Source organism: Ovis canadensis, chromosome X (assembly GCF_042477335.2).
Source record: "Ovis canadensis isolate MfBH-ARS-UI-01 breed Bighorn chromosome X, ARS-UI_OviCan_v2, whole genome shotgun sequence".
Classification (NCBI taxonomy): domain Eukaryota; kingdom Metazoa; phylum Chordata; class Mammalia; order Artiodactyla; family Bovidae; genus Ovis; species Ovis canadensis.
Genome location: NC_091727.1, coordinates 39,263,033 through 39,290,883, shown reverse-complemented (window position 1 = coordinate 39,290,883; position 27,851 = coordinate 39,263,033). Strand labels below are relative to the sequence as shown.

The 27,851-nt window shown below is 40.9% G+C and overlaps 1 protein-coding gene across 2 annotated transcripts in view; it reads right to left on the bottom strand.

The window, feature by feature from the left end:
- OTC (ornithine transcarbamylase) overlaps positions 1-27,851 on the bottom strand; it is a 74,854-nt gene that overhangs the window by 23,770 nt on the left and 23,233 nt on the right. For both annotated transcript variants that reach the window (XM_070289889.1, XM_070289890.1), the window contains exons 4-5: positions 22,118-22,205; positions 398-551 (exon numbers count right to left, since the gene is read on the bottom strand). In XM_070289889.1, coding sequence (XP_070145990.1) covers positions 398-551; positions 22,118-22,205 — 242 coding nt within the window. The remainder of the gene's footprint in view (positions 1-397; positions 552-22,117; positions 22,206-27,851) is intronic.

Here is a 27,851-nt window from a genome sequence, read left to right as displayed (position 1 = left end):
ATGGCCTTCTTCTCAGAAAGTGATTTAGTAATTGGGCATTTTGAATATTCAAAGCACTCTCCATCAGTCTTCACTCCCAAATCATAGAACCTGACGTATTATGCATGACATAAAGATGTTTCCATTTTCTGTGCTCCAGCACTCCCTGTTCATCCACTGCGTTAAATAAATATGGCACCCAAAAAGCAAAGGTTTGAGAACTGAAGTGTCTTCTAGTCTGTTTTCAATAATGCCCTATCTTCCTTGGATATCAAGTTGTACACATATGCTATGCATCTCTGCCAAGATGTTATTTGAAAACAAAACACCAATACCACAATTTAAATGCTTCCATTTAGAGCTACTTAGGAATTATTTATTGATTTTGCTCTTGTGTGAGGCAAAGAAGTAACCCAACCTGGAGCGTGAGGTAATCAGCCAGAATCTGGATAGGGTGGTACAAATCCGACAGCCCATTGACAATTGGGATGGATGCTTCTTTAGCCAGGATGTCCAGATCTGATTGTTTGTACACTCGCGCCAGCACGGCATCTGTCATGCTAGACAACACACTGTGGCAAATGAAGAAAAGATTATCCAAGTTGATTAGGCTTAATAATTCCTTCTTAATTTAGGATCTTAAAGAGTCATAAGAAATGCTAATACATGAGAATTTTTACTGTTACAACTACCTATCAACATGACAGGTTTAAAAGCTAATGATAAATATGTAGTCATTACAGAAGCCAGATGTTGTTCCCCTGATGTCTTAGCCTTGATTTTAGTATTTTTTGCAGTGCTAAGAAGCCAACTGTGGGCCTATCAATTGTAATGATGAACTATAATTGATATATGGCAATTGGTAAAGTTGAAAGGGACAAGACCAAAGACAAGATATATAGAGAAAAATTAGTAAACTGGATTGTGGCATTTGGGAGGGGGGACATCACCCCTCAAGTATGCAGTTTCACTACAAAATAGAAAGTAGCAGTGTGGCAACCATGGAGGTACACACACAGATTGTTTTTCAAGAGAGAACCTTCTGGAAGGAGTGCCATTAGCTGACAGCCCCCAGCTGTTGCACCTTTGGGATCTGCCACAGCATTTCTGTCAAGGCCACAACCTCCCCAGCCTGTTCCCCTCAAGGGCCAAGCACAGTGGGGTCCCCAGAGCTGGGCCATTCTGCCTGACATGGGACGTCTGTCTCTGTTGGGCAGTGACGATGGATATAACTATTCTAATTTTATAGCTGAAGGACCTGAAATACAAAGAAGTTTAGTAATTTGCCCCAGCTCACACAACTAATTACATTGGAAGAACTCATCTTCAAACCAAAGTCAGTTTAATTTCAAAAGTCCATGATCTTACCATTATAATACATTGCCTCATATCTGCAGATGATAAAAACCTGGAATGAGAATCTGGGATCCAGAGTTTAAGTTCTCTCCATGTGTCAGAGTGATGGCAGTCCCTCAGCTAAAGTTTTAGCCTTACAAAAATAACAGGACTGGCTTTTTGTTTAAAATTTTGCTTTTTTCATTATAATGTCTTATTTCTTATTAAATGGAAACCCCACAGCAGAGGCTTCTAGTCATTTCAGTTTTAAGGAACTCTTTATAATGGCAAAAAGGGAAAACCTCTCATGATACTAGTTTTATTAAATACAGAATCATTATTATAGGGTATCCTTATACCTTATAAGTTAGTCATTATAAGTTAGTCTTATAATAAGTTATTATTATAAGTGAGACTTTGTAATTTTGACTCTCTAACTTACTAGATGTATGACCTTGGACATGTTATTTAATTTCTCTATAACTTGGTTTCTGCATCTGTAAGACATGGAACAACAAACTGGTTCCAAATAGGAAAAGGAGTATGTCAAGGCTGTATATTATCACCTTACTTATTTAACTTCTATGCAGAGTACATCATGAGAAACGCTGGGCTGCAAGAAGTACAAGCTGGAATCAAGATTGCTGGGAGAAATATCAATTACCTCAGATATGCAGATGACACCACCCTTATGGCAGAAAGTGAAGAGAAACTAAAAAGCCTCTTGATGAAAGTGAAGGAGGAGAGTGAAAACGTTGGCTTAAAGCTCAACATTCAGAACACAAAGATCATGGCATCTGGTCCCATCACTTCATGGGAAATAGATGGGGAAACAGTGGAAATAGTGGCTGACTTTATTTTTGGGGGCTCCAAAATCACTGCAGATGGTAACTGCAGCCATGAAATTCAAAGACGCTTACTCCTTGGAAGGAATGTTATGGCTAACCTAGATAGCATATTGAAAAGCAGAGACATTTCTTTGCCAACAAAGGTCCATCTAGTCAAGGCTATGGTTTTTCCAGTGGTCATGTATGGATGTGAGAGTTGGACTATGAAGAAAGCTGAGTGCCGAAGAATTGATGCTTTTGAACTGTGGTGTTGGAGAAGACTCTTGAGAGTCCCTTGGACTGCAAGGAGATCCAACCAGTCCATTCTAAAGGAGATCAGCCCTGGGATTTCTTTGGAAGTTCAGTTCAGTTCAGTTCAGTTGCTCAGTCATGTCCGACTCTTTGCTAAAGCTGAAACTCCAGTACTTTGGCCACCTCATGTGAAGTGTTGACTCATTGGAAAAGACCCTGATGCTGGGAGGGACTGAGGGCAGGAGGAAAAGGGGACAACAGAGGATGAGATGGCTGGATGGCATCACCGACTCGATGGACGTAAGTGTGAGTGAACTCCGGGAGTTGGTGATGGACAGGGAGGCCTGGCGTGCTGCTATTCATGCGGTCACAAAGAGTTGGACACAATTGAGCAACTGAACTGAACTGAACTGAAAGCCATTATAACAGTATCTATCTCATTGTGTTGTTCTGAGGATTATATGAGATAGCCTACATAAGATGCATAGTATGATGCCTTGTTCGTGATGAAAGATCAAAAAGTAGTTGGTGATATTACCATGTCAAAAGAAACTGTATAAAAACTAAAGCTAGTATGCATTTAGTAAGTATTTTATGGATTTGTATTTAAATCATTGTATATTTGGAAAATTAATCCTTTTTATATGTCTGAGCAACAGACTGGTTCCAAATCGGGAAAGGAGTATGTCAAGGCTGTATATTGTCACCCTGGTTATTTAACTTATATGCAGAGTAAGTTCAGTTCAGTTCAGTCACTCAGTCCTGTCCGACTCTTTGCGACCCCATGAATCACAGCACACCAGGCCTCCCTGTCCATCACCAACTCCTGGAGTTCACTCAGACTTACGTCCATCGAGTCAGTGATGCCATCCAGCCATCTCATCCTCTGTCGTCCCCTTCTCCTCCTGCCCCCAATCCCTCCCAGCATCAGAGTCTTTTCCAATGAGTCAACTCTTCACATGAGGTGGCCAAAGTACTGGAGTTTCAGCTTTAGCATCATTCCTTCCAAAGAAATCCCAGGGCTGATCTCCTTCAGAATAGACTGGTTGGATCTCCTTGCAGTCCAAGGGACTCTCAAGAGTCTTCTCCAACACCACAGTTCAAAAGCATCAATTCTTTGGCACTCAGCTTTCTTCATAGTCCAACTCTCACATCCATACATGACTACTGGAAAAACCATAGCCTTGACTAGATGGACCTTTGTTGGCAAAGTAATGTCTCTGCTTTTCAATATGCTATCTAGGCCACAACTTTTCTTCCAAGGAGTAAGCATCTTTTAATTTCATGGCTGCAGTCACCATCTGCAGTGATTTTGGAGCCATTTTTGATAAAGTCTGATACTGTTTCCACTGTTTCCTCATCTATTTCCCATGAAGAGATGGGACCAGATGCCATGATCTTCATTTTCTGAATCATACAAAATGCAGGGCTGTATGAAGCACAAGCTGGAATCAAGATTGCTGGGAGAAATATCAATAATCTCACATATGCAGATGACACCACCCTTATGGCAGAAAGCAAAGAAGTAGAGTCTCTTGATGAAAGTGAAAAAGGAGCGTGAAAAAGCTGGCTTAAAACTCAACATTCAAAAAACTATCATCATAGCATCCAGTCCTATCACTTCATGGCAAAAAGATGGGGAAACAATGGAAACAGTGACAGACTTTCTTTTCTTAGGCTTCAAAGTCACTGCAGATGGTGATTGCAGCCATGAAATTAAAAGACACTTGATCCTTGGAAGAAAAGTTATAACTAATCTAGACAGCATATTAAAAAGCAGAGATATTACTTTGCCAACAAAGGTCTTTCTAGTCAAAGCTATGGTTTTTCTAGTAGTCATGTATGGATGTGAGAGTTGGACTATAAAGAAAGCTGAGCGCCGAAGAATTGATGCTTTTGACTGTGATGTTGGAGAAGACTCTTGAGAGTCCCTTGGACTGCAAGGAGATCCAACCAGCCCATCCTAAAGGAAATCAGTCCTGAATATTCATTGGAAGGACTGATGCTGGAGCTGAAATTTCAATACTTTGGCCATCTGGTGTGAAGAATTGACTCATTTGAAAAGACCCTGATGCTGGAAAAGATTGAAGGTGGGAGGAGAAGGGGATGACAGAGGATGAGATAGCTGGATGGCATCACCAACTCAATGGACATGAATTTGTGTAAGCTCCAGGAGTTGGTGATGGACAGGGAGGCCTGATGTGCTGCAGTCCATGGGGTCACAAAGAGTTAGCCACAACTGAACGATTGAACTGAACTGATATGGACTGAAATCAGTCCATAGAAAACTGTTGGTGCTTATACAATTCAAGCACCTCTTAAAAAATTCCTTTCTTCAAGAGATCAGACAATCAAAGATTGAAAATCATATTCCAGCAACAATATTTTCTAGACTTGGATTTATTTTTTCAGCTGAGATGTGTGGTATGCGGAATCCTAGTTCCATGATCAGAGATGGAACCCATGACTCCTGCAGCGGAAGTGCAGAGTCCTAACCACTGTAAGTCCTTGGACTCATTTTTTTTTTCATATTTTCCTAATTTCTCATACCCATAGCTTCCAGATTTTCAGATTTCATGGAAGCAAAATTTCTAAAACCATATGGCAATGAACATAAGATTTCTAACTTTTTGTTTAGAAAATTAAGGACATGAGAAACAAACAAATAAACATATAAAATATGTTAATATCTTCATTTAGTAAAAGAAGACATTTTAACAACAAAAAATGTGTGAATGACTTAATTTCAAAAATCATCCTGGAGCTTGAATTAATTTAGCTTTATGAAATTGACTCTGTTGTCTTTATTTTCTTATTTTAAAACTTCAGATGAAAAATTCGTATGGCAGGGCATCAGGGGAGGGGGTCAAGACTTGGAAACGAGTGCTCTGAGCTGTCTAAGCACATTGTTTATTGCAGTTTGAAAGAGGTGACTAAAAGAGCCACTTTAGAGTTTCTCCTGCGAAACAGGTGATATTTGATGGTTGACTAAAGTCAGGATCTTCCATTTTTGCTGCATATGAAATTCACCCTGAGAATTTCTTATACTCTTGAGGCCCAGGCCATAATCTCTATCAGTTTCATCAGAAAAATATAATCTCTAGAGGTGCAACCTATTGATCAGCACTTTTTAAGACTTTCCAGGAAATTCCAGTGTGCAGCCAAGGTTAAGAACCAAAGCTGGAACCTCACTGCTGACATCAACAGTACCAGCATCTAACCTGGGGCTTATTAGAACTGCAGAATCGCAGGCCTCACCCTGAATCAAAATCTGTATTTTAACATGGTTTCCAGGTGATTCATTTGCATATTAAAGTTCGAGACTCCTTATAAAGAGGAAATTGATGCCACCATATTTTCAAAAGTACCATCCCTTCTTTTCTTTGAAACCTAACCAGCCTCACCCCACTCCACAGAAATCAAGAGATCAAGGGATGGCAGCCCACAATGACAGAGGACTATGTCCACAATCTCATTGGCAGAGAATACTTTCTAGTTCAGTTGAAAGAAAAAAGCACCTCAAATCCTGAAAAATGAATCATTTACTCTCTTCCATTAAAGCCTCCATCTTTAGAGTAACCACCTAGCTTGATCAGTCTCATGCCCTGAGGAACTGGTTCCCAAATTTGGGTGTATATTAGAACTAAGTGAACAATAAACCACAGAGGTCCAAGCTCCTGAAATAGAGTAGGCTGGGTCTTTGTACTTTTACCAAGTTCCCCAAGTAACTCAGATAACCCTCCAAAGTTTTTGAACCATAGTCCTAAGACATAGGCTATTATATTAAAAGAATTTTAGATCTTCTCCCCTTTTTTCAAGATCACAGTACAAATTTCCTTCACAGTACAGAAATACTGACATTTCATACTACATAATACAGGTTTTAAACTCTATGTTGGGAAAGTTATTTAGATGGCCGTAGATATCCCAATAAGGTATATAATTATAAACAATTATCAATTTCCTTTTTCAGAAGAATTGGTTAATTTTATGATAGTTAAAATCCTATCAGAGAGCAGTAGAGGGGTGTTAGACCCCAAAGGACATCTTTAAATATGCATCACTTCCCTCAGTGTGTAGAGATGGGATTTAAAAAAAATCTGGATTAGCAGATTGCAGTTGACTTTCTGGAATCTCCCAGTCAGAAAAACTGATCTGACTTCTGTTGTAGCCTCTCAGATAGTTTTAGGGAACTAGTACTGTAGGCTGCCAACCTCTTGGTTCATGAACTCTACAATGCCCTGTTGTGTAAATGTTATCTTAATCTCATAGTTGAGAAAACCAAGGCTTTTGAAAGCTTTGAAGTAATTACAGCAAGATTAGGAAAGATTGAAGAAAGGTGAGGCTGACCAAGGGAAACACTGGGAGAGCAACTGGAGAAATCAATGCCCTATACACTTGAAATTTTCAAGAATATTGAAAAAGGGCAGTTATCATTCCCTGCCTTGAACAATCCTAAGAGTTCAGGAAGCAAAGAAGCCAACAGGCAAGCAGGTATTTACTTGCCCTGTTTATAACTTGGACTTTGTATCCCTGGGACCTTTATGGTATAGTCTCATAAAATAGTGACTGGTCTGCTTTTTAAGGTTGCCCAACACCTCCTAGAAGGGTTCTTGACCTTGGCTGAACACTAGTATCACCTATGAAGGTGTACAAATGCTGATGCCATAGTCAGCCCTTTGGAAGTTTAAACCAGAAGCTGTGGTGGGGGATTCATATCCATATTTGTGAAGCTCTCCAAGCTAGTCCAATCTACAGACAAGGCTGAGAACCATTGTCCTAGAAAACAGAGATAGTGAGGAGGTGGCAGCAGAGTGGGATACTCTGCTTCTGGGTGGAACAATGGATCAGTGTAGAGGAGGAAAGTCTTGGTAGTGGCTGAACTCTCAGACTTTAAGAAAAGTAAGGGATAACAACACAATATGTTATGCTGGAAAGAACAAGATCTCATACACATAAAAGAAGTACAGCTGACCCTTGAACAACGTGGGTTTGAACTGCAGAGGTCCACTTGTAAGTGCATCTTTTCAACAGTAAATACTAGAATATAGTCCATGGTTGGTTGAATCCATGGATGCTGAGGAACCACAGATACAGAGGGTAGACTGTACGTTATATGTGGATTAACTCCTGTGTTGTTCAAGGGTCTGCTGTATTTTCCTTTCAGTTCAGTTGAAGAAGGAATTCATAGGGCCTGGACTCCATCTTAGGCCTGTTCATGCTGATCATGCTCAGCCACCTTTCCAGTGGACTCTGAACTCTGTGTTTAGTGCCTGTGAAAACAACAACAGAAGGGTAAGACTCCCTCCAGACAGGGGAACCTTGAAGATCGTATCTAGGTTACTCATTGCCTAAGAGAAAACCTACACTAATCACCCCTTCCTCCAGACAGGCCATAAATTTTTCTGTATCTCTCGGAGTGTAACCTCGGGTTTATTGATTTTTGGCTAATTGTTTGAGCACATGAGCACATAGCACGTGAATGATGGGGTTACTGGGATTGTATTTTCCTTGGTTTATGTAAGTCTCAAGGAATTTGGAGTGGTGGGTTCGGACACATACACATGGGGTATAAAAGATTTTCACAAATGCTGGTCGGGGTCCTTGGCTAAGAGGAGACTCTGCCTTGGGCCCGCCGGTATAATAAACTGCACTCCACTATCTGCACTGTCCTTCTGAGTGAGTTTGTTTCCCAGAACGCGTGGCTACAACACAGTCACTACCAAGAGCAGTGCCGTGGCAGTGGTGATAGCTGTAATCTTTTTTCCCCTCAACATTTGTAAGCATCCCTAGTGCCCAAATTTTGGTGTTAATACTGTGCTATACCTAAAAAAGGAACCACAAACCAGAGGCTAGTTAATTCCATGTCCTTCGGCAGGATAAAATCAGTATAGTCTGTAACACCCTGTTGTTGCTAGGAAGCCAAAGATATTTTTAAAATAGCAGGGGCAGTGCTAAAAGGAAAAAAGGACCAGCTTAACCATTTGTCAAGTTGTAAGCATTTATAGCAAAAGTCATTAAGTAAAGCAAGCTGTGCTTATAAAAAGGCCATGAAGCTCATAAGAAAAGAGTGAATATAAAGAAAATGTACAAAAATATAATTGCAATGTCAAAGAAGGATGACTATTACCATTACATTTAAATGTATTTACTCAAGTAAGTAGGAAAATGCTTATATGTAACTGTGTAGATACAAATAGATATTTTGTGGGTTTTTGTTAAGTATATTTCTGTTCACAAAGTATAGATATCTGCCATTTTTAGTGTGTGTAAACCACAAATAATTAAGACAACTTAGAAGTTAAATTATCCTCGAAATAGTAGAAGTAACATGAATGGAAAAGCCCCATTAGCATTTGTGGTCTTACATGAAGTGATGTATAAGAAGAATCCTGCAGCTAACTAGCACCTGTTGTCATACACAATTTCCAATTAGAAAGATGATACAACCATTTATTCCAAAATAAATATTTAGTTTACTGTCCTGAAGAAGAAATCTAAATTTTCAAACTCATTCTCCTGTCACTCTGGGAGTGAAACCTCTTGGTGATCCAACTAATTATAAAACAATGCCCATCAGAAAGGCATATAGTTTAAAACATTGAAACTAGGCCAGGTTAATAAAGCATAAAAATATTACAATGAGTCATGTCCTGCCAGAGACTGAAAACAAATAAAAATTGAATGATACCCCAGCTTTTAACTTCTTTAATAAATGAGAATTCATATGAAAAACAGAAGCAAGGATCCTATGGAAGACAGGATAAGCCCCCCTACCCCCACAGGATGTTCTTGTCCTAATACCCAGAGCCTATGAGTGTTACCTTACATGACAATGGAAATTTTCCATGTGTGATTCAATTAAGGATCTTGAGATGGGGAGGTTATCCTGGGCTGGGTCTAATCTAAGAGAGAGGTTCCTTATAAGAGAGCAGCAGGGGGGAGACATCCCTGGTGGTCCAGAGGTTGGGGTTTTGTGCTTCTACTGCAGGGGGTATGGGTTCAATCCCTAGTTGAGGAAGTAAGACACTGTAAGCTGCACAGTGAGGCAAAAAAAAGGAGAGAGAGAAAGCAAAGCGGGAGGTCAGAAGAGAAGATGCTAGCTGTGTTGCTGGCTTTGATACGGAAGAAGGGAACCATGTGCCAAAGGATGTAGGCAGCCACTGGAGGCCAGAAAGACCAAGGAATTGGATTCTCCCCTGGAGCCTCCTGATGGAGAAGGCAATGGCACCCCACTCCAGTACTCTTGCCTGGAAAATCCCATGGACGGAGGAGCCTGGTAGGCTGCGGTCCATGGGATCACTAAGAGTCGGACATGACTGAGCGACTTCACTTTCACTTTTCACTTTCATGCATTGAAGAAGGAAATGGCAACCCACTCCAGTGTTCTTGCTTGGAGAATCCCAGGGACGGGGGAGCCTGGTGGGCTGCTGTCTATGGGGTCACACAGAGTCGGACACGACTGAAGCGACTTAGCAGGTGGAGCCTCCTGAAGGATCACAGCCCTGGGGGGTTCATTTTAGACCTCTGACTTGCAGAAGTGTAAGATAATAAATCTTGTGTGAAGTCACTAAATGTATGGTAATTTGTTAAAGCAGCAATAGGAAACCAGTATCAGATCCCATTGTTAAAAGTGAAAACTAGGTGATAAAACTATATTCAAGCTAGTGGATGGCAGCTTGAATTTAATTCATCTTGAACTTAGCAAGCAGTTCCCGAACCCAACCAAAATTAAGTGATCACCAATCCGCTTAATCTGCATTCCTAGCCTCTTGAGATGATTTTTCTTCTTTCCAGTCTGCTAGAATTACACACACGCATTTAAATTCCAGGATCTTGTAAGGATAAGAATAAAAGTAGGGGCAAGAATGTAAACAAAATTAAATCTATGATATTAATAGCATTGTGCTTAGTTTTATTGTTAAAAAATTAATCAGCTCTCTAATGAATGCGGTGTTTTATGTGTATATTTTCCTTTTTAAAATATTTAGAGCATTCAAGGAAATTTGAAATGCTAGGCTTGTGATTAAGTTAAATGTTTTAGAGCATTTGATTAAGTTGCAATCAGCGTTTAAATGGTTGATGAGACTTGTTTTGTTCATTTAATATGTATTTGATTTAGTGGCTGTATAAGTTAGTATGTGACCATTTAAAGCAATTGCTCTGAAACTTAAACACAACATCAGAATCACCAGGAGGGCTCATTAGAACACAGCCAATTGTGTTTCTGATTCAGTAGGTCTGGTTGTTGTTTTAGGGGCCCCCAAAATTTGCATTTCTAACAAGCTGCCACATACTGCTTATGCTATTGGTTTGGGGACCACACTTTGAGAACCATTGAGGAATATGAGAAATGGAATATTCCCTGCAGTATCAGTAAACAAAGGATATCACAGTCATCAGTGATTAAAGCTACCACGGATGGTGAGCTGGTGAGCCCTGAAAAAACTCAGGATGTGAAAACACAAGGTATTGGCCCCAGACAACTGAGGAGCATATCAAAGGAATGATTTCAGTGAGCCAGACTCTTACATCTTCCCATACATGGAAAACCACTAAATTCCTTAACTTGGGATATCTGGCTTTCTACATTCAGACTATCTGCCCTTTGTTGCAAAACTTCTATATAACCTGTCTCCTCCAAGCAGTTCTCTTGGGGTTACTTGAGATGCTGCCTCCTGGGCTTGAAGTCACAAAAGTTCCTGCACAATAAAACATAACTCTCAACTTCTAGGTTGTGAATATTTTTTAAGTCTATAACATTTTTCTAATATTTGCTCTTTTATGTTTATTGGAATGCTAAATTCATAAGAGTATTATATTGGACTTCCCCGGTGGCTCAATGCTAAAGAATCTGCCTGCAATTCAGGAGACGTGCAGACACTGGTTTGACCTCTGAGTCAGGAAGATCCCCTGGAGGAGGAAATGGCAACTTACTCCAGCATTCTTGCCTAGAGAATCTCATGGACAGAGGAGCCTGGCAGGCTATATAGTCCATGGGGTTGCAAAGAGTCAGACATGACTGAGTGACTAAACAAAACAAATAAAAATATCTGCTCTTTTTTCTAATGTTTACCCTTTTTATGTTTATAGAAATGCTAAATTCATAAGATTAAGATACTGAACTGGAAAACAAAGTACAAAGAATAGGGACTATTTCTATAGACAATAAGAACCTCTTGGACATTAAAGAATCTATGAGCAAGGGGGAACATGACAAAGCTTAATAGAAAATGTCACTTCAATCCTTCAGCCACAGAAGCTGCAGGTGAAACAGATTCAGTGATATGAGGGAAGGAGCAACTCCTAAGCTGTTTTCACATTGGAATCACTTGGGAAAACAAAGATATTAGAGATCTTTAAATAGTCAATATTATTTTGTCAATAATATTGCTTTCTGCCTTATGTTTAAAGGCACTATGAATCATAGAGAAGTCAACATTCTTATTTTTCTTCCAATCTACTAAAAATCTTAAAAAAAAAAAAAACCACTTTTCACTGGAAACAATGACAAACCTGTAATTTGGGCTGGACTTACAGGCCCACTAACAGTAATCAGGGCTTTCTGTGTTGTTGTTTAGTTGCTAAATCACGTTTGACTCTTTTGTGACCTCATGGACTGTAGCCTGCCAGGTTCCTCTGGCCATGGGATTCTCCAGGCAAAAATACTGGAGTGGTTTACAATTTCCTCCTCCAGGGGACATTCCTGACCCAGGGATCAAACCTGGGTCTCCTGCTTGGCAGGAGAATTCTTTACCATGGATTCACTGGGCTTTCTACATAGCCCTCCAGAAATTTATTATCTCAGCTTTAAATAAGAGCTGAGCTTTAAATAAGTAAGAGCTGTGTTATGTGTTACAAATGGAAGGTTGACAAAGTTAAAAATACTCTCTGGCTCTGTAATGACTTTTCATTTTGGTCCCTCTTCATTTCCATTGAACATATAGTTTTGTTTGCCTTCCAGTGGATTCCTGCAGCTTTGCAGTCTTAGGAATCTGTCAACAATGGTAGCAAAACAGCTTTTGCAAAATCCAAAGTACCCAAATTTAAAGTTTCTGACACTGATCAATTTGCTCTGGATGTTTAATTAGCTATGAGGATTTAAAATGAATAGTCAACAAGCTCAAATATTTATTCAACTTGATTTTGCCTAAATGTTTTAAAATGGCAACTATTTTCCACCATTGTCTCTTTTCCTGTTGTTTAGAAAAAGGAGGAAAAGCCTGACATAGGCTTTTAAATGGGAAGATAGTTGAGGAGATAAAATGTTAACATTGATTATTTCTGGATAATGGCAGTATTAGTGGTTCTAACTACTTTAAAAATCTCTTTTAGTATTTTTTTTTTTACCAAAAAGAGTATGACTGTAATAACCAGAAAAAAAAAATACCATTCAAAGAAGGAAATTTCTCCCAAACATGATTTTGAAGGTAATTGAAAATGAAATAGGACTTCCTAGAGTAATGGCTAATTCTTGGCCTTAGTGAAGAAATGTACAAGGGAGTTATCAAAGACTAATAGCGTTATGTCAAAATGACCCAGTAGCCAACTTGAAGACAGATCACATTGGCCAAATAGGGTACAATTTAAGCACCAATAAGAGTATTAACTGCAATGAATTGAAACCTTCAAGTATTAACATATTAAAATATATGAGTTTATAAAGATAATACAAAACAGAGGAACATTGAGAAGAGCCATAGTAAGATCTATTTTAATTCAATGTAAAAGAGAACTCTCTGTCAGTTTCTATGAATTCTGGTCAGAAAAGTCAGACCGTGTAAAAATGGAACAAGATAGCTCCGTATATAAAGAATACCCTGATGCTAGGTATTTTCATGCAGGCTAAAGAATGATTTCGAAGGAATGGTGTGGAGGAGGCATGAAAAGGATGGTTGATATAAAATAGCTCATAAAGATCTTTGAAATCTCAAATTTCTATTATTCTTTAATATTTTCCCGTTTGGTATGAAATCAAAACTTGTTTAGAAATTAACTAAAACTCCCAGAAAGCCAAAATAAAGCAAAAAAAAAAAAACAACACAAAACAATAAATACTGTAAACAAAGTCTCCTACGGCCGGAGGAAGACCTGATGCAGAGTCCATGTGGGTGGGTAAACAGATACTAAAAACAAACAAAACCCCAAACCCAAATAGTGTGCTGGGCCAGATCTTAAGAGCAAACATGAATATGGATGAGATGGGCAATCACTCAACAATCCTGATATGCTTAGAAAGAGTTGAAGTGAAGTGAAGTCACTCAGTCGTGTCCAACTCTTTGCGACCCCATGGACAGTAACCTACCAGGCTCCGTGGTCCCTGGGATTTTCCGGGCAAGAATACTGGAGTGGATTGTCAGTTCCTTCTCCAGGGGATCTTCCCAACCCAGGGATCGAACCCAGGTCTCCTGCATTGCAGACAGATGCTTTACCGTCTGAGCCACTAGGGAAGCCCCAGAAAGAGTTGAGTAGTCCCTAAACTATCAGAACATGGTGGATGCATTGCAAAAGCTGAAGGCAGACAGCGGTTGTATTCTCATAGGGTCGTGCCATGCATTCTTCCCTATGTCCCTATCCTGCCTTGAATTACTGTGTGTCCTAGCATTGACCTAAAAAATATTAACAACCTGAAAGTTGAGAGTTGTGTTTTATTTGGTGAGAATTTTTAGGACTTCAAGGCTGGGAGACAGAATCTCAAGTAACTGGAGAGAACTGCTCCAAGGAGGTGAGGAGCCAGATTATATAGAAGTTTTGTTAGCAAAGGGCAGGTAGTCTGAACATCTGAAGATTGTTGTTAATTAAAGAAAACCAGGTAACCTAACAAGGAATTCAGTTAACTTAATTCAAAAGTTAACCTAACTTAACTTTTCTTTGTGTGGAAAGATGCAAGAGTCTGGGCTCACTAAAACCATTGCTTTCATAATCATCTCAGCTATCTGTGGCCAGTATCCTGTTCTCACATCCTGAGCTTCCTTCCTCAGGGCTCACCAGGTAGAGGCCGCCATTCTGATGGCTGCTAGATCACAGGTATTCTCCTTCCTGAGTGCCCTTAGGGCTCACCAACTCACATTGGAGGGTTGCAGTCACTGATGACTGTGACTTCTTTGTTTACTGATATGGCAATAAATATTCCATTTCTCACCCCTAATTTTCAGTATGTTATCAATGATGTCTCTCTCCAACCAGTTGAATAACTGATTGGCCAACAGTGGGAGGAATTTTGGGCTGTGTATAATGACACCGTTAAGAACCCTGTAATCATTTAAAAATGGGCATTTCCTGTTTTTATTTTTTATGGAAACAGGCTAAGGCCCTAGAGGAGCCATAGACTTTATCCCCAGTGTAAACTGGCCAAGGAATAAACTTGCTGACTGAGTCTCCCTCTGGGATGGAGAATATTCCAATGCTCTGATATTCTCTACCCAGGTTATAATTTTAGTTATATCAATATAAGAATGACAAGGAAACAAAATAATGCCTTCAGCACACCTAGATTGGCTCCCCTCAAAGATGGAAGCCCAGGGATGCTGAATGAAATTGCCGTATGAAATTTCTTCACGTAGGCTTCTATGATGGTCAGACTATTTTGATGTATATGTTAGTTCCTAGTTTTGAAGACCTCAGAGATAAATGGTTAGGGCATAATGGTATTCATAATGACCTCCTCAAAATGTGCTATAGGAATTTCAGTGTTGGGTCAGTGTAAACTGACTAGGAGACCACGAAGATGGCCAGAATTGAGTCAGAGCTTCTCCTGAGATTGAATTAGACTGTAACTTGATTCAATGAAAAATACAGGAATTTCTCCCGTGTGCCTGTGCTTTAAAAGCACTATGTGATTTACCCTCATACAACTCGTTGGGATACATATTTGTAAATCCATTTTACAACTGAGAAACCTAAGTCTCAGAAGCAATTGGTCCAAACCACAGGGCCAATGTGGTATGAGCTGTGACCTAAAGTCCAACCTTGCTTCAAAGCCCTTACTCTTACACTATGGCAAACTGCCTCTGAACTATATCGTATTTCATGTTGTGAACAATTGGCTTTTGTTACTATTTACCCAAGGACATAAAACTGCCATGCTGCTTGGTGGCCTCTGTAAATATTCATGGAGACATCATATTTCCTATTTAGATACAAATTTATTAGTATCCAGTTAGGTACATATTTCCCATTATGTGCCAACATTTTAAAACATTTTACCAAGAAATCTAAATAAGATTACCTTTTTTGGTCCTAAAATCATTACTATAAATATCTTAGGAACAGTATTTCAGCTTTTCAAAACATTCCTTTCAATATGACAATAGTTTAACTCCTACTCTTTTTTTCACATTTCTACTCTTAAGGACTGTGTCTCATCCACAAATTCCTTTGTAACTTCCATTATTTGAACTACCAGAATGACAACGATTTGAAACCCTTCCTTGTTGCTGCAGGGCCATGTGGATATGTGGTTGTGTAGTGGGTTGAATGTTGTTGTTGTTCAGTTGCTAAGTCATGTCTGACTCTTTGCAGCCCCATGGACTGTAGTCTGCCAGGCTCCTCTGTCCAGGGGATTTTCCAGGCAAGAATACTGGAGTGGGTTGCCATTTCCTTCTCCAGAGGATCTTCCCAACCCAGGGATCGAAACTGTGCCTCCTGCATTGGCAGGTGAATTCTTTACCACTGAGCCACCCCCAAGCCCAATGGGTTGAATGGTGTCCCCCAGATTCATATCTACCAGGAAACTGAGAATGGGGCCGAGTTTGGAAATAGGGTCTTTGTGAATGTTATTAGTTAAGATGAAGTCATGCTGGGGTAGGCTGGACCCTAAATCCAGTGACAGATGTTTTCCTTAGAAGAGGAGAAGAAACACAGAGATATACTGAGAAGATCAAGGTGGAGTCATAGACTGGAGTGACAAGCTATAAGCCGAGCTACAAGCTGAGGAGTGCCAAAGCTTGCTGAGAGCCTCCAGAAGCTAGGAAGAGGTGAGGGAAGATTCTTCCCTAGAGCCTTCAGGGAGAACATGGCCTTGCTGACATGTGGATGTGGGGCTTCTAGCCTCCAGGACTGGAGAAGGTAATGGCACCCCACTCCAGTACTCTCGCCTGGAAAACCCCATGGATAGAGGAGCCTGGTAGGCTGCAATCCATGGGGTCACTAAGAGTCAAACACAACTGAAGTGACGCAGCAGCAGCAGCAGCAGCAGGAGCCTCCAGGACTGTGAGAGAATAGATCTGTGTTGTTTCTAAGCCACCAAGTTTGTGGTAATTTGTATGGCAGCCCTAGGAAACTAATACAGTGGTTTATGCTGAGTTTCCTTCCTACTGGTTTTACACTGGCAGAAAACACTTCAGCAATCACTGCCATAAGTAAATTACCTCTATAGGGGACTTAATTAGAGTAGAACAATGTTATATTATTTGGTTTTATATGGTGCTTTTCATACACATGTTTCCTGAAGCTGTTTTACTAAGTACTGTGTTAAAGTGAAAATGACTGTGAAGCTATTGTATTATGAACCTTTCGATAGTGGACTCAGAGCATTAGGCATGAACAGCTGTCATTATGGAAGAAACAGAAAGGCTTGAAAGTGGAGTGATAATGTCCCACTGCTGTTGCTAAGTTTCATTCATTTTTAAACTTCCAAAGAATAAGTGATCTGGAGAAGGAAATGGCAACCCACTCCAGTAGTCTTGCCTGGAGAATCCTATGGACAAAGGAGCCTGGTGGGCTACAATCCATGGAGTCACAAAGAGTTGGACATGACTGAGCAACTAACACACACAAGGTGTCATATCTAAAAAGACAAGCCTGGAGTGAAGGGAAAAATAGAACATCCAACCCTTGATTGACCCTGGTAGAGCATCTGAGAATTATCAAAATCTGAAAATAACACCAAATTTGAAACAAATGTAATGGAATACATATGCATATCTTTTGTAGCTTCTGATATGTTAGGGGTGGAAAAGAGTCACTAAGAGAGATTTTTCTAAAGAGGGAAGTGAGCAATGGTCAATTTTCACCAATGGGAGACTGAGCCTACAGGGATTCTCACTGAACTGAGGATCCACACTGAATCTTCGGGCTGTCTTTCCATGGGTGTGGGATACACGTCCTTACTAGTTTAGCAAAATTCAGAAGAGAAATCATAGCCCATTTGTGGGGGGGGGGGGCGGGGGGAAGAGTTAACACAGCAGTCCTGAGACGGCTGTCTTTAAAAGGCCTGCTTCCTAGGTTGGTCCTTGCCTGGCACCTGGAAACTTGAACTTTGGTGGGAGGGTTTCCACCATTCCCAGAAACGATAAGGATGGCTCACTCCCTAAATTGTTTGTAAAAGTACTATGGATTATGCTGAACAGAATCCTTTTGGGAGTCTAGAAGCTGGCTTCATGCTAGGCAGATGGTGCCTATGTGACCAGTCCCCAGTAAAAGTCATATGCACTCTGTGTCCATGGAAAATAGCATTTCTCACATGCAGCCACAGCTAATTGCTGGGGGAATTAAGCATGAACTGTGTGACCCCACCAGGAGAAGACCCTTACAACCTTGTGCCTGGTCTCCCCTGGCCTTTGCCCATGTGCCTTTTCCCTTTGCTTTCCTTTTTTTGTAATGAATTTTAGCCATGATCATATCCTGAGTCATGTGAATCCTCCTAATGGATCATTGAACCTGGGGTTGGTCGTGGGACCCTGACATACCAGCTCCTCCACAATATCAGTCAACAGCTCCATCTGAGTACTCCCTTTCACTCCCCAGTGGTGCCCTCAGATTATATGATACTCAACTGAGACTTAGCTAAACAGAATTCACCATGATATATATATATATATATATATATATATATATATATATGCTGTATACATTGGTCATGTCCGATTCTTTGCAACCTCATGGACTGCAGCACGCCAAGCCTCTCTGTCCCTCACCATCTCCCGAAGTTTGCCCAAGTTCTTGTCCATTGCATCAGTGATGCCATACAGCCATCTCATCCTCTGATGCCCTCTTCTCCTGCCCTCAATCTTTCCAGGCATCAGGGACTTTACCAATGAGTCAGCTGTATATATATTGGCTGTACCACATGGCATGCAGGGACCTTAGTTCCTTAACCAGGGATCGAACCCATGCCTCTGGAATCTTGACCACTAGACTGCAAGGGAAGTCTCCTGTCCCCCTCACCCACTATATTTTGACAAGTAAACAGGTTTAATTATTGTAATCAAGTAAGAAAAGAGCAATGGGGCTTCCCTTGTGGCTCAGCGATAAAGAATCGGCCTGCAATGCAGGAGCCGCAGGAGATGCAGGTTTGACCCAGGTTGGGAAGATCCCCTGGAGCAGGGCATGGCAAGCCACTCCAGAATTCTTGCCTGCAGCATCCCATGGACAGAGGAGCCTGGCGGGCTACAGTCCAGAGGGTCACAAAGAGTCAGACACGACTGAAGCAACCTAGCATGCATGCAAGAAAAGAGCAATACACTTTATTTTGAATGTGTATGTAGGTCTTTTACTTCTTGATCTGGTTTTTCTTTCTTTTGGTGGCTGAGACAGGACCAGCTTGTAAGGGTACATTGTTTTTTAAATTTGCAAGTTTAAAATATGTTTATTTGCTGATGTAAAAACGTTGCTGGCTGTCCTTCTGTTCTCCAGTGCATCAAACTTGTTCTTGCCTTAAGCTTTTGTACCAGCAGCTCTTGCTGTCTGAGATGCCTTCCCTATAGCCTTGAATACCTCGCTCTATCTTTTCAGTGAGCACTCCCCTTAACACCTCCTCAGAGAGGCCTTCCCTGACCACCCAATCTAAAGGGGCCTCCACTCTACCCACAGATCCCCCTGCTTTGACTTCATCATAGCACTTATTTCAACCCTCTATTGTATTCATGCTTTATTTTTTTGTTTACTGAAAGCCTCTTCCCTCTAGAATATAATTTCCACTTGAAAAAGTATTTTGTTTGATTTGATCAGCATTTTATTCTCAGTGCTAAAACAACACCTGGATGAAAAATCAGGCATTTGGTAAATATTTTTGAATAAATGAATAATTAAATCATCTGATTAAATAAGTGACATTTTGGAAATCGCACTTAACAGTTTTCAGGACACTGGCCCAAATTGCTTTATTTTTTTTTTCTGTTGCCACATTCAGTATTTTCCCCATCAGGTTTTTTTCACCAGTGGGCAGTCACTATTTCTTTGTTCCATCAGGCCCCCAAAGCAACCAGACAGGCAGATTAGTGAAGCAACACCGTCAATCAATGTCAGGTGTACGCTTGCCTCAATTCCAAAGGGCCAGCACTATCATTTAAACATCATGCAATCTCTTTGCATCTTACAGAGTTTAACTGCTACAAAAAGTAAGGAGGCAATTGCAGTGGGTTGTACTGTGCATATTGGCAGGGTCGATGCCATTAAGATTCACTTCCTTGCTTCTCCTGTTCAATTACTTCTGTGCAAGGCGGTGGATTTCCCTGGTCTTCTTCAATTTGGATTTACTGAATTTCTGAATCTCAGCCATATCTTGTTTGTCAGGTATTTGGGCAGATGAAGCAGTGATGGGGTGCACAAAAGAGTCAGATTTCCACAGTATCTACTCTACCCCCCCATTTCTGACATCTCCATCACCCATTCCAGCCTCTTATGATATTGCACTACCCTAATTTTCCTTGTACCTTAACAATTTACTCCTGTCCCTCCCTCAGTGTACCTGTCCTTGAGGTTTAGCCTTCTGCAATTCTCCCACAATGAGACGTGTGTGCTTAGTTGCTCAGTCGTGTACAACCCTTTGCAACCCCATGAACTGTAGCCCGCCAGGCTCCTCTGTCCATGGAGATTCTCCAGGCAAGAGTACTGGAGTGGGTTGCCATGCCCTCCTTCAGGGATCTTCCCAACTCAGGGATCAAACCCACGTCTCTTATGTCTCTTGCATTGGCAGATGGGTTCTTTTGAACAGATTGTTTTTCCTAGGATCTGTGTAGAGCTCCTCTAACGAAGGGCTTCCAGTGGCAATTGTTGTGTGGTGAGCAAGCACAGAAAAGAACATGTTTGCAGGGGAGGGAGGTGGGAGGGGGGTTCATGTTTGGGAATGCATGTAAGAATTAAAGATTTTAAAATTTAAAAAATAAAAAACTAAAAATTTAAAAAAAAAAAAAAAAAGAACATGTTTGCACTCGTCCTCAGCTTTCAACCCATGCTTGGCTATTTGTCTCTTGCTTTGGGGGTCCCGCCCACTCCCCTGATTTCTGGGCCCTGACCTCTTTCTGGCTGCCCATCTGCACTTCTGCACTCCTTCACTCTCTATTGAATGCTCATCTGTTTCTCCAACTGTACCTTCTTCGAACCACTAGTTCACATGTGACACTCAGCATCATTCACTTGGTCCTATATAGAGGATCCCCACTAAAACTTCTTTCCTGGTTGTGTCCCTGGCTTCATCCCCTAACCAGCTTGTAATATTATTCTGGAACAAAGCATATTTCACTCTGGTGGAAACAGAATTATTAGGCAAATAGGATTCCAAGCAGTGACAGCATATTTAGAAGAAAAACTCTTTTATGTTTGTTTATTCTTTTTGTCCCTTGCATCCAGAAGATGAACACAACACAGCTTAATACTAACACTGTCTCATCTGAAATAACATAACTAAAAGTTTTAAAGATGAGTTATTCCAAATCTCTTCAGCAATTCAAATGAGGTGGATTCTTTAGTACATACTAGGGTAGCGGCCATAAAAAGCAGGCAATGTCTGCAGGGAGTTGCTTTATGACATATCGTTTTCAGAAAATAATCATTAATCTTTGATATCAAGTGTGAGATATTTAAACAAAGACATTTGCTCTGTATTTCTCTATCAGGCATGATACAATGGTGAGAGGACTGCATGGGGAGTCAGAGGACCTATGTTTCAGTCTCTAATTATAGGATAGTGATTCAGAGCCTTTTCTCACTCTACTTTCATCCAGGTAGGGCTGAGCTACTTAGTACTCGCTGATAGAATGTGAGTGGAAGTGATTGTGCTGCTTCCCTGCTAAGGTGGCTTTGAAGTGAGCATCCTGTCCCCAGGCACTCTTCCCTGGCACCTGGCTGGATGTTGACACCCAAGATAACCTTGGAGGCCACATGTTGAAGACAGTAGAGCCATTTTCATCCCCAGTCCCTAAATGGTCACATAAATAATCACTCCTTCTGTCTTATCAATCAGGAACATTTGCACTATGTTAAGCTACTGACATTTTGAGATTTTTGTCTTATAGTAGCTAGTATGTCCCTAATAAAGTTGTTTCACTTATTTATGCCAATCTGTTTGGGTTTTTATAAGGGTTAAATGAGTCAGAACAATGCCTTACACATAATAAATGTTCAATAAATGTTAGCTCTCAATATTACTTCCTGCTCTGATGCTAACAGGTTATGGGTCATTTAACATGTCAATTTCCCTGGCCTTCCATTTCTTCAACTGAAAAACATAAGAGTCATGCTTGATGACTAAATTTCCTGGAGTTTGAAATTCTATAATCAGAAGCCTCTTCAAATTGCTAAGAAAAGAAAGAAAATTAACCCAAGGAAAGTGGCCAGAAGATGAGAGAAATTCATTCAGGACATCAGGTAAAAAGGTAAAGAATGAAAACAGAGCAGTCCAAAGGATGCTGAGAGGGAAAACCACTAGTTAAAGAGAAGCATATTTTCTTTTTAAGATGTATCCATAAATTGTGAAATAAGCTTCCAAGAGAAGATGTACAAACCGGGCTGTATCTGTGAGACTTTCATTCACACCCAAATGAATATCGTCTGTGGTAAGAAAACAAGGGTGTCCTCCCAGAAGTGCAAAGCCTGCAGTAAAAGAGAGAAAAGAGAGGCCTTTTGAAAAAAAAGTATTAAAGTAGCAAACAAAATCATGAGGTCTTAGCACCATCTCAATTGAAAAGTCAAAATCTTTCAATCTCACCAGCCTCTCTAATAGGGAATTCCCAGGGAAAGCAAAATGAGGAACTGAGAGAAGTATATGAGATTTTCTGTTCTAGCACTTAACTCTCCTTCAGATTTGTGACCATCTCTCCACCATCTTTTCAGAACTTTGCGATTATGGGCCATTATTCCTTTCTGGAGGCTATACCTCATTTTTATTCTTAAAATATATAAGTGATGTCCACCAGGAAAATGGGAACATCAACTGTAGTATGGGATGTCATGGATGGCAATGGAATACTGCTCAGTAATTAAAAGTAATTAAAAGAAATTAAAATACACACAACATGAATGAATCTCACAAACATGCTGAATGAAAGAAGCTAGACACAAAAGAGTACATAATGTATAATTCCATTCATATGAAGTCCTAGAATGGGTGAAACAAACATAGAGTGGCTGAAATTAAAACACGTGTTGCTTTCGGAGAGGGTGATTGGCTGGGAAAGAGCATTGGTGAACTTTCTGGGGTAACAGAAGTACTTTATACCTTGCCAGAGATGGTAAGGTTACATACCAATACATGGGTATATGTATTCTTCAATACTTACTGAATTGCACACACTTAAGATCTGTGCATTTTCCTATATATACATTATACCTTTTTTAAAAAATTGAAAATAAAGTGAGCATGGAAATGGCAGTTCCAGTTCTCTAAAAATCAGCAAGATAGGACTTCTCTGGTGATCCAGTTGTTCAGAATCCATCTGCCAATGCTGAGGACATGATTTCAATCCCTGGTCTGGGAAGATCCCACATGCTGTGAGGCAACTAAGCGCATGCGCCACAACTACTGAGGCTGTGTTTTAGAGCCCGTGAGCCACAACTACTTAAGCCCAGGTGCCTAGAGCCTGTGCTCTGCAACAAGAGAAGCCACCACACTGAGCAGCCCGCCCATCACAGCTGGAGGGTAGCCCCCACTTTCTGCCACTAAAGAAGAGCCTTTATGGAGCAATGAAGACCTAGCCCAGCCAAAAATAAGTAAAATTTCAAAAGTTAGTGAGATCAAAGATCATTCAACCGTTTTATTTATCCTCCAACCAAGACAGAGCTAAGCACCACTTACATATTACCCTCGCCACTTGTCAACCCTCCATGGAATGTGAGATTACTGCAGACATCTAAGCAGATGAAGCTGGCTCCTTTCCCACCCTCAGAGCACATCCCATTGGTCTGGGAGGATGACGGACAGGGGTCTGCCCCAAGTCATAGCTAAACTCTGTGGGAACAAGGAGAACCCTTTTATCACACACCCTGGGGCAAAATTATGGGAAATGATGACATCCAATCAGAACTTTACTCTCTCATCTGAGACAGGTTCAACAGGCAGGCTTTCTTAGATATATATACATATACAATGTAAAGGTATAATTACAAGATAGAGACTTGTCTGAGGGAGTTTGCAAATATTACTTTTTCCCTCCTTGGAAACATTACTTTTTTACTTAACCTGTCTTTTGGAAAATATGCAACAGTCGCAATTTTCTGATCCTACCTGTTTCCTGTGAGAAAGAGAAATCATTAATTGCACGGTGAATTGGGTGATAAGGAGTGTTAGACCTATGAACGGAAACTCAACCCAAAGTCTCATGAAACAACCCAGTGAAGCCTTAACATGTTTGGGTTTTTTTTTGCATTCCACAGTGAATTTTTTTTTTTAATTTTAGAAAGAACGTTCAAACTACTGCACAATTGCACTCATCTCACACACTAGCAAAGTAATGCTCAAAATTCTCCAAGCTAGGCTTCAATAGTACAGGAACTGAAAACTTCCAGATGTTCAAGCTGGATTTAGAAAAGGCAGAGGAACCAGAGATCAAATTGCCAGCATCTGTTTGATCATAGAAAAAGCAAGAGAGTTCCAGAAAAACATCTACTTCTGCTTTATTGACAACACCAAAGCCTTTAACTGTGGAAAATTCTTAAAGAGATGGGAATACCAGACCACCTTACCTGCCTCCTGAGAAATCTGTATGCAGATCAAGAAGGAACAGTTAGAACCGGACATGGAACAATGGACTGGTTCCAAATTGGGAAAGGAGTATGTCACGGCTGTATATTGTCACCTCGCTTATTTAAATTATATGCAGACTACATCATGCAAAATGCCAGGCTGGATGAAGCACAAGCTGGAATCAAGATTACTGGGAGAAATATCAATAACCTCAGATATACAGATGATCCCACCCTTATGGCAGAAAGCAAAGAGGAACTAAAGAGCCTCTTGATGAGAGTGAAAGAGGAGAGTGAAAAAGCTGGCCTGAAACTCAACATTCAAAAAACGAAGATCATGGCATCTAGTCCCATCACTTCATGGCAAATAGATGGGGAAACAGTGGAAACAGTGACAGACTTTATTTTGGGGGGCTCAAAATTCACTGCAGATGGTGACTGCAGCCATGAAATTAAAAGATGCATGCTCCTTGGAAGAAAAGCTATGACCAACCTAGACAGCATATTAAAAAGCAAAAAGCAGAGACATTACTTTGCCGACAAAGGTTCGTCTAGTCAAAGCTATGGTTTTTCTAGCAGTCATGTACGGATGTGAGAGGTGGACCATAAAGAAAGCTGAGCGCCAAAGAATTGACGCTTTTGAACTGTGGTGTTGGAGAAGACTTTTGTGAGTCCCTTGGACTGCAAGGAGATCAAACCAGTCAATCCTAAAGGAAATCAGTTCTGAATATTCTCTGGAAGGACTGATGCTGATGCTGAAGCTGAAGCACCAATACTTTGGCCACCTGATGTGAAGAACTAACTCATTGGGAAAGAACCTGATTCTGGGCAAGATTGAAGGCAGGAGGAAAAGGGGACAACAGAGAATGAGATGGCTGGATGGCATCATTGACTCGATGGACATGAGTTTGAGCAAGCTCCAGGAGTTGGTAATAGACAGGGAAGCCTGGCATGCTGCAGTCCATGGGGTCACAAAGAGTCGGACATGACTTGAGTGACTGAACTGACTGACTGAATTCTAGGTATCTCTGTCACATCTCACTCCCATACTCCAAACTAATACCCAGTGGCCTCTTCATCATCTTTGCTGTGTGTCTAATAGACATACCAAACTCAACACTTCTAAAACTGAACTCCTGATCTTTGTCTCCGTCCTGCCTGATTGGCTCTATCCTGCTCCATCCTGCTGACAGTTGCTCAGATGGAAACCTTGAAGACAGCCTTCACATCTCTCTTTTACCCGATACATCAGGAATCTTGTTGACTCTCCCTTCAAAATATTTCCTGAATCTAGCCCTCTTATCTGGCCCAAATCTGCCATAACCATGGTCCCAGCCTCTATATACTGTATCTACCTGTTGACAGCTTTCACTGCTTCTATCTTATCTCCACCCCCGAAAAGTGAAAGTCTATCAGTCATGTCTGACTCTTTGCAACCCCATGGACTGTATAGTCCATGGAATTCTCCACCCCTAGTGCCCCGGTTTATTCTCAACAGAGCAGAGAGAGCCATTTAAAATGGAAGTTAGGAGCATCCCTTGTGGTCCAGTGGTTAAGACTCCTCACTTCCAATGCAAGAAGCATGGGTCTGATCCCTGTTTGGGTAACTAAGAGCTCATATACTGAACTAAGGCCTCACATGCTGTGTGGCATGGCCAAGAAAATAAATTTTCTTTTTAATTTTTTAATTTAATAAATAAAATGCAAGTTAGACCATGTTCCTCCTCTGTTCAAAACCCTCCAAAGATTCTCCTGTTTACTCAGAGTAAAAGGCAAAGTCCAAATAATAGGATACATATCTCTCCCTCACTTGTAGGCAGTCTTGTCTTTGTTGAGAGCACTGATCACCATCCACCATGATACATCATTCACTTACAATTTATTATGTCTATTGTTTATCGTCCGTGTACCAATTAGAATCTCAACTCCATGAAGGCAGGGATTTTCCTATCTTTTATTCACCGATATGTTATAACCAATCAGAACCCTTATGGGGCCTTCAGGGACAAGCCTTCCCCTGTATCCTCTGCTTTAGCTCTTCTCTGAAGTACCTAGGTAAAGGTATTTGATGCACATTTCCTGAGTTGTTTTGCAGATGTAAAAAGCCATCCTGTCTCCAACAAAGAGGAGGTGTTAAGTACTTGAAGACCTTGAATACAAAGCCCCAGGCCTCCTGGAGCCTAAAGATTGGTAAAGCGTGTGACATCTCCCTGCTCCCTCACCATCTGCCAGTCAGAGAACCCTGCACAAGCTGATCACAGACCTTGTGACCCCCTGCTTCCGCACCTGGCTTTTAAAAATGCTTTGCTGAAACCCTTCTGGGACCTCGGGGCTTTTAGGCCATCATCCACCCTTCTCCTTGCATAGTTCTGCGATAAACCTTTCCCTGTTCCAAACTCTGACCTTTCAGTTTGTTTGGCCTCACTGTGCATTGGGCACACAAACTTGTATTAACAACATCAGTCTCGAGAACCTAGAATAAATATTGGTACATAGTAAGTGGCTTCCCTGGTGGTTCAGATAAAGAATCAATGTGCAATGAGGGAGACCTGGGTTCGATCCCTAGTTTGAGAAGATCCCCTGGAAAAGGGAATGGCAACCCACTCCAGTGTTCTTGCCTGGAGAATGCCATGGACAGAGGAGCCTGGCGGGTGGCAAAGAGTTGGACACTACTGAGCAGCTAACATTTTCAGTTTTTTCTTTCACATAGTAAGTATTCAACACAAACTTGGTGAACAAACGTAGGAAGGATTTTGACTCTGGGGAGAGAACTCATTCTTCTTACTTGCAAACATCTCCTAATTTTGTTAATGGACTTATCTATTACCTGTTAAGTGAGCTAATAGGATTTTGTGATGATTATAATTATGAATCACTCTTGAGCACTTAATCTGTTTCTAAACAAGGGAAATCACCTACACAAATATGAATACTGCATATTCATCAAGAAAGTATTTATTAGGCCCCTACTATGTGCCTGGCATAGGGAAATGCCACTGAGGGTTGGGAGCTGTGGAGGAAGGTTTCAAACAGTTTAAGACCTCCTGGCTGGTCTACTTGAAGTCATACTCTTACTTGGACTAGAAGTCATTTTGCTAACAATCCAGGTTTAGCCTGTTGTGTTTTCATTTTTTTCTTTGTGCTATAAAGAAGACTCATATCAAATCTGGACTTAGCTGATAGGGGTAGGAAGAAAGGTTACATACAGAAAGTGTTAAGAAATAGCAGTGGAAGCTCTGATGGAAAAGTGTAGCCTGCCATATCAGCAAACAAAGGATGCTGTGGCTGTCAAGCCATCAGCCACTACCACTGCCCCAAGTGTGAGCCCTGAGGAAACTCAGGATGAAGACAAAAGGGCTGCCCACTCCCAAGCCCTCAGCCACTGCAGCCACCCCAACAGTGCACCCTGAGGGGACTCGGGATGGGAAAGAACGGGATGCGCGCTCCATCACTTCAGCCCCGTCCGACTCTTTGTGACCCCATGGACTGTAGCCCGCCAGGCTTCTCTGTCCATGGCAAGAATACTGGAGTGGGTTGCCATGCCCTCCTCCAGGGGAT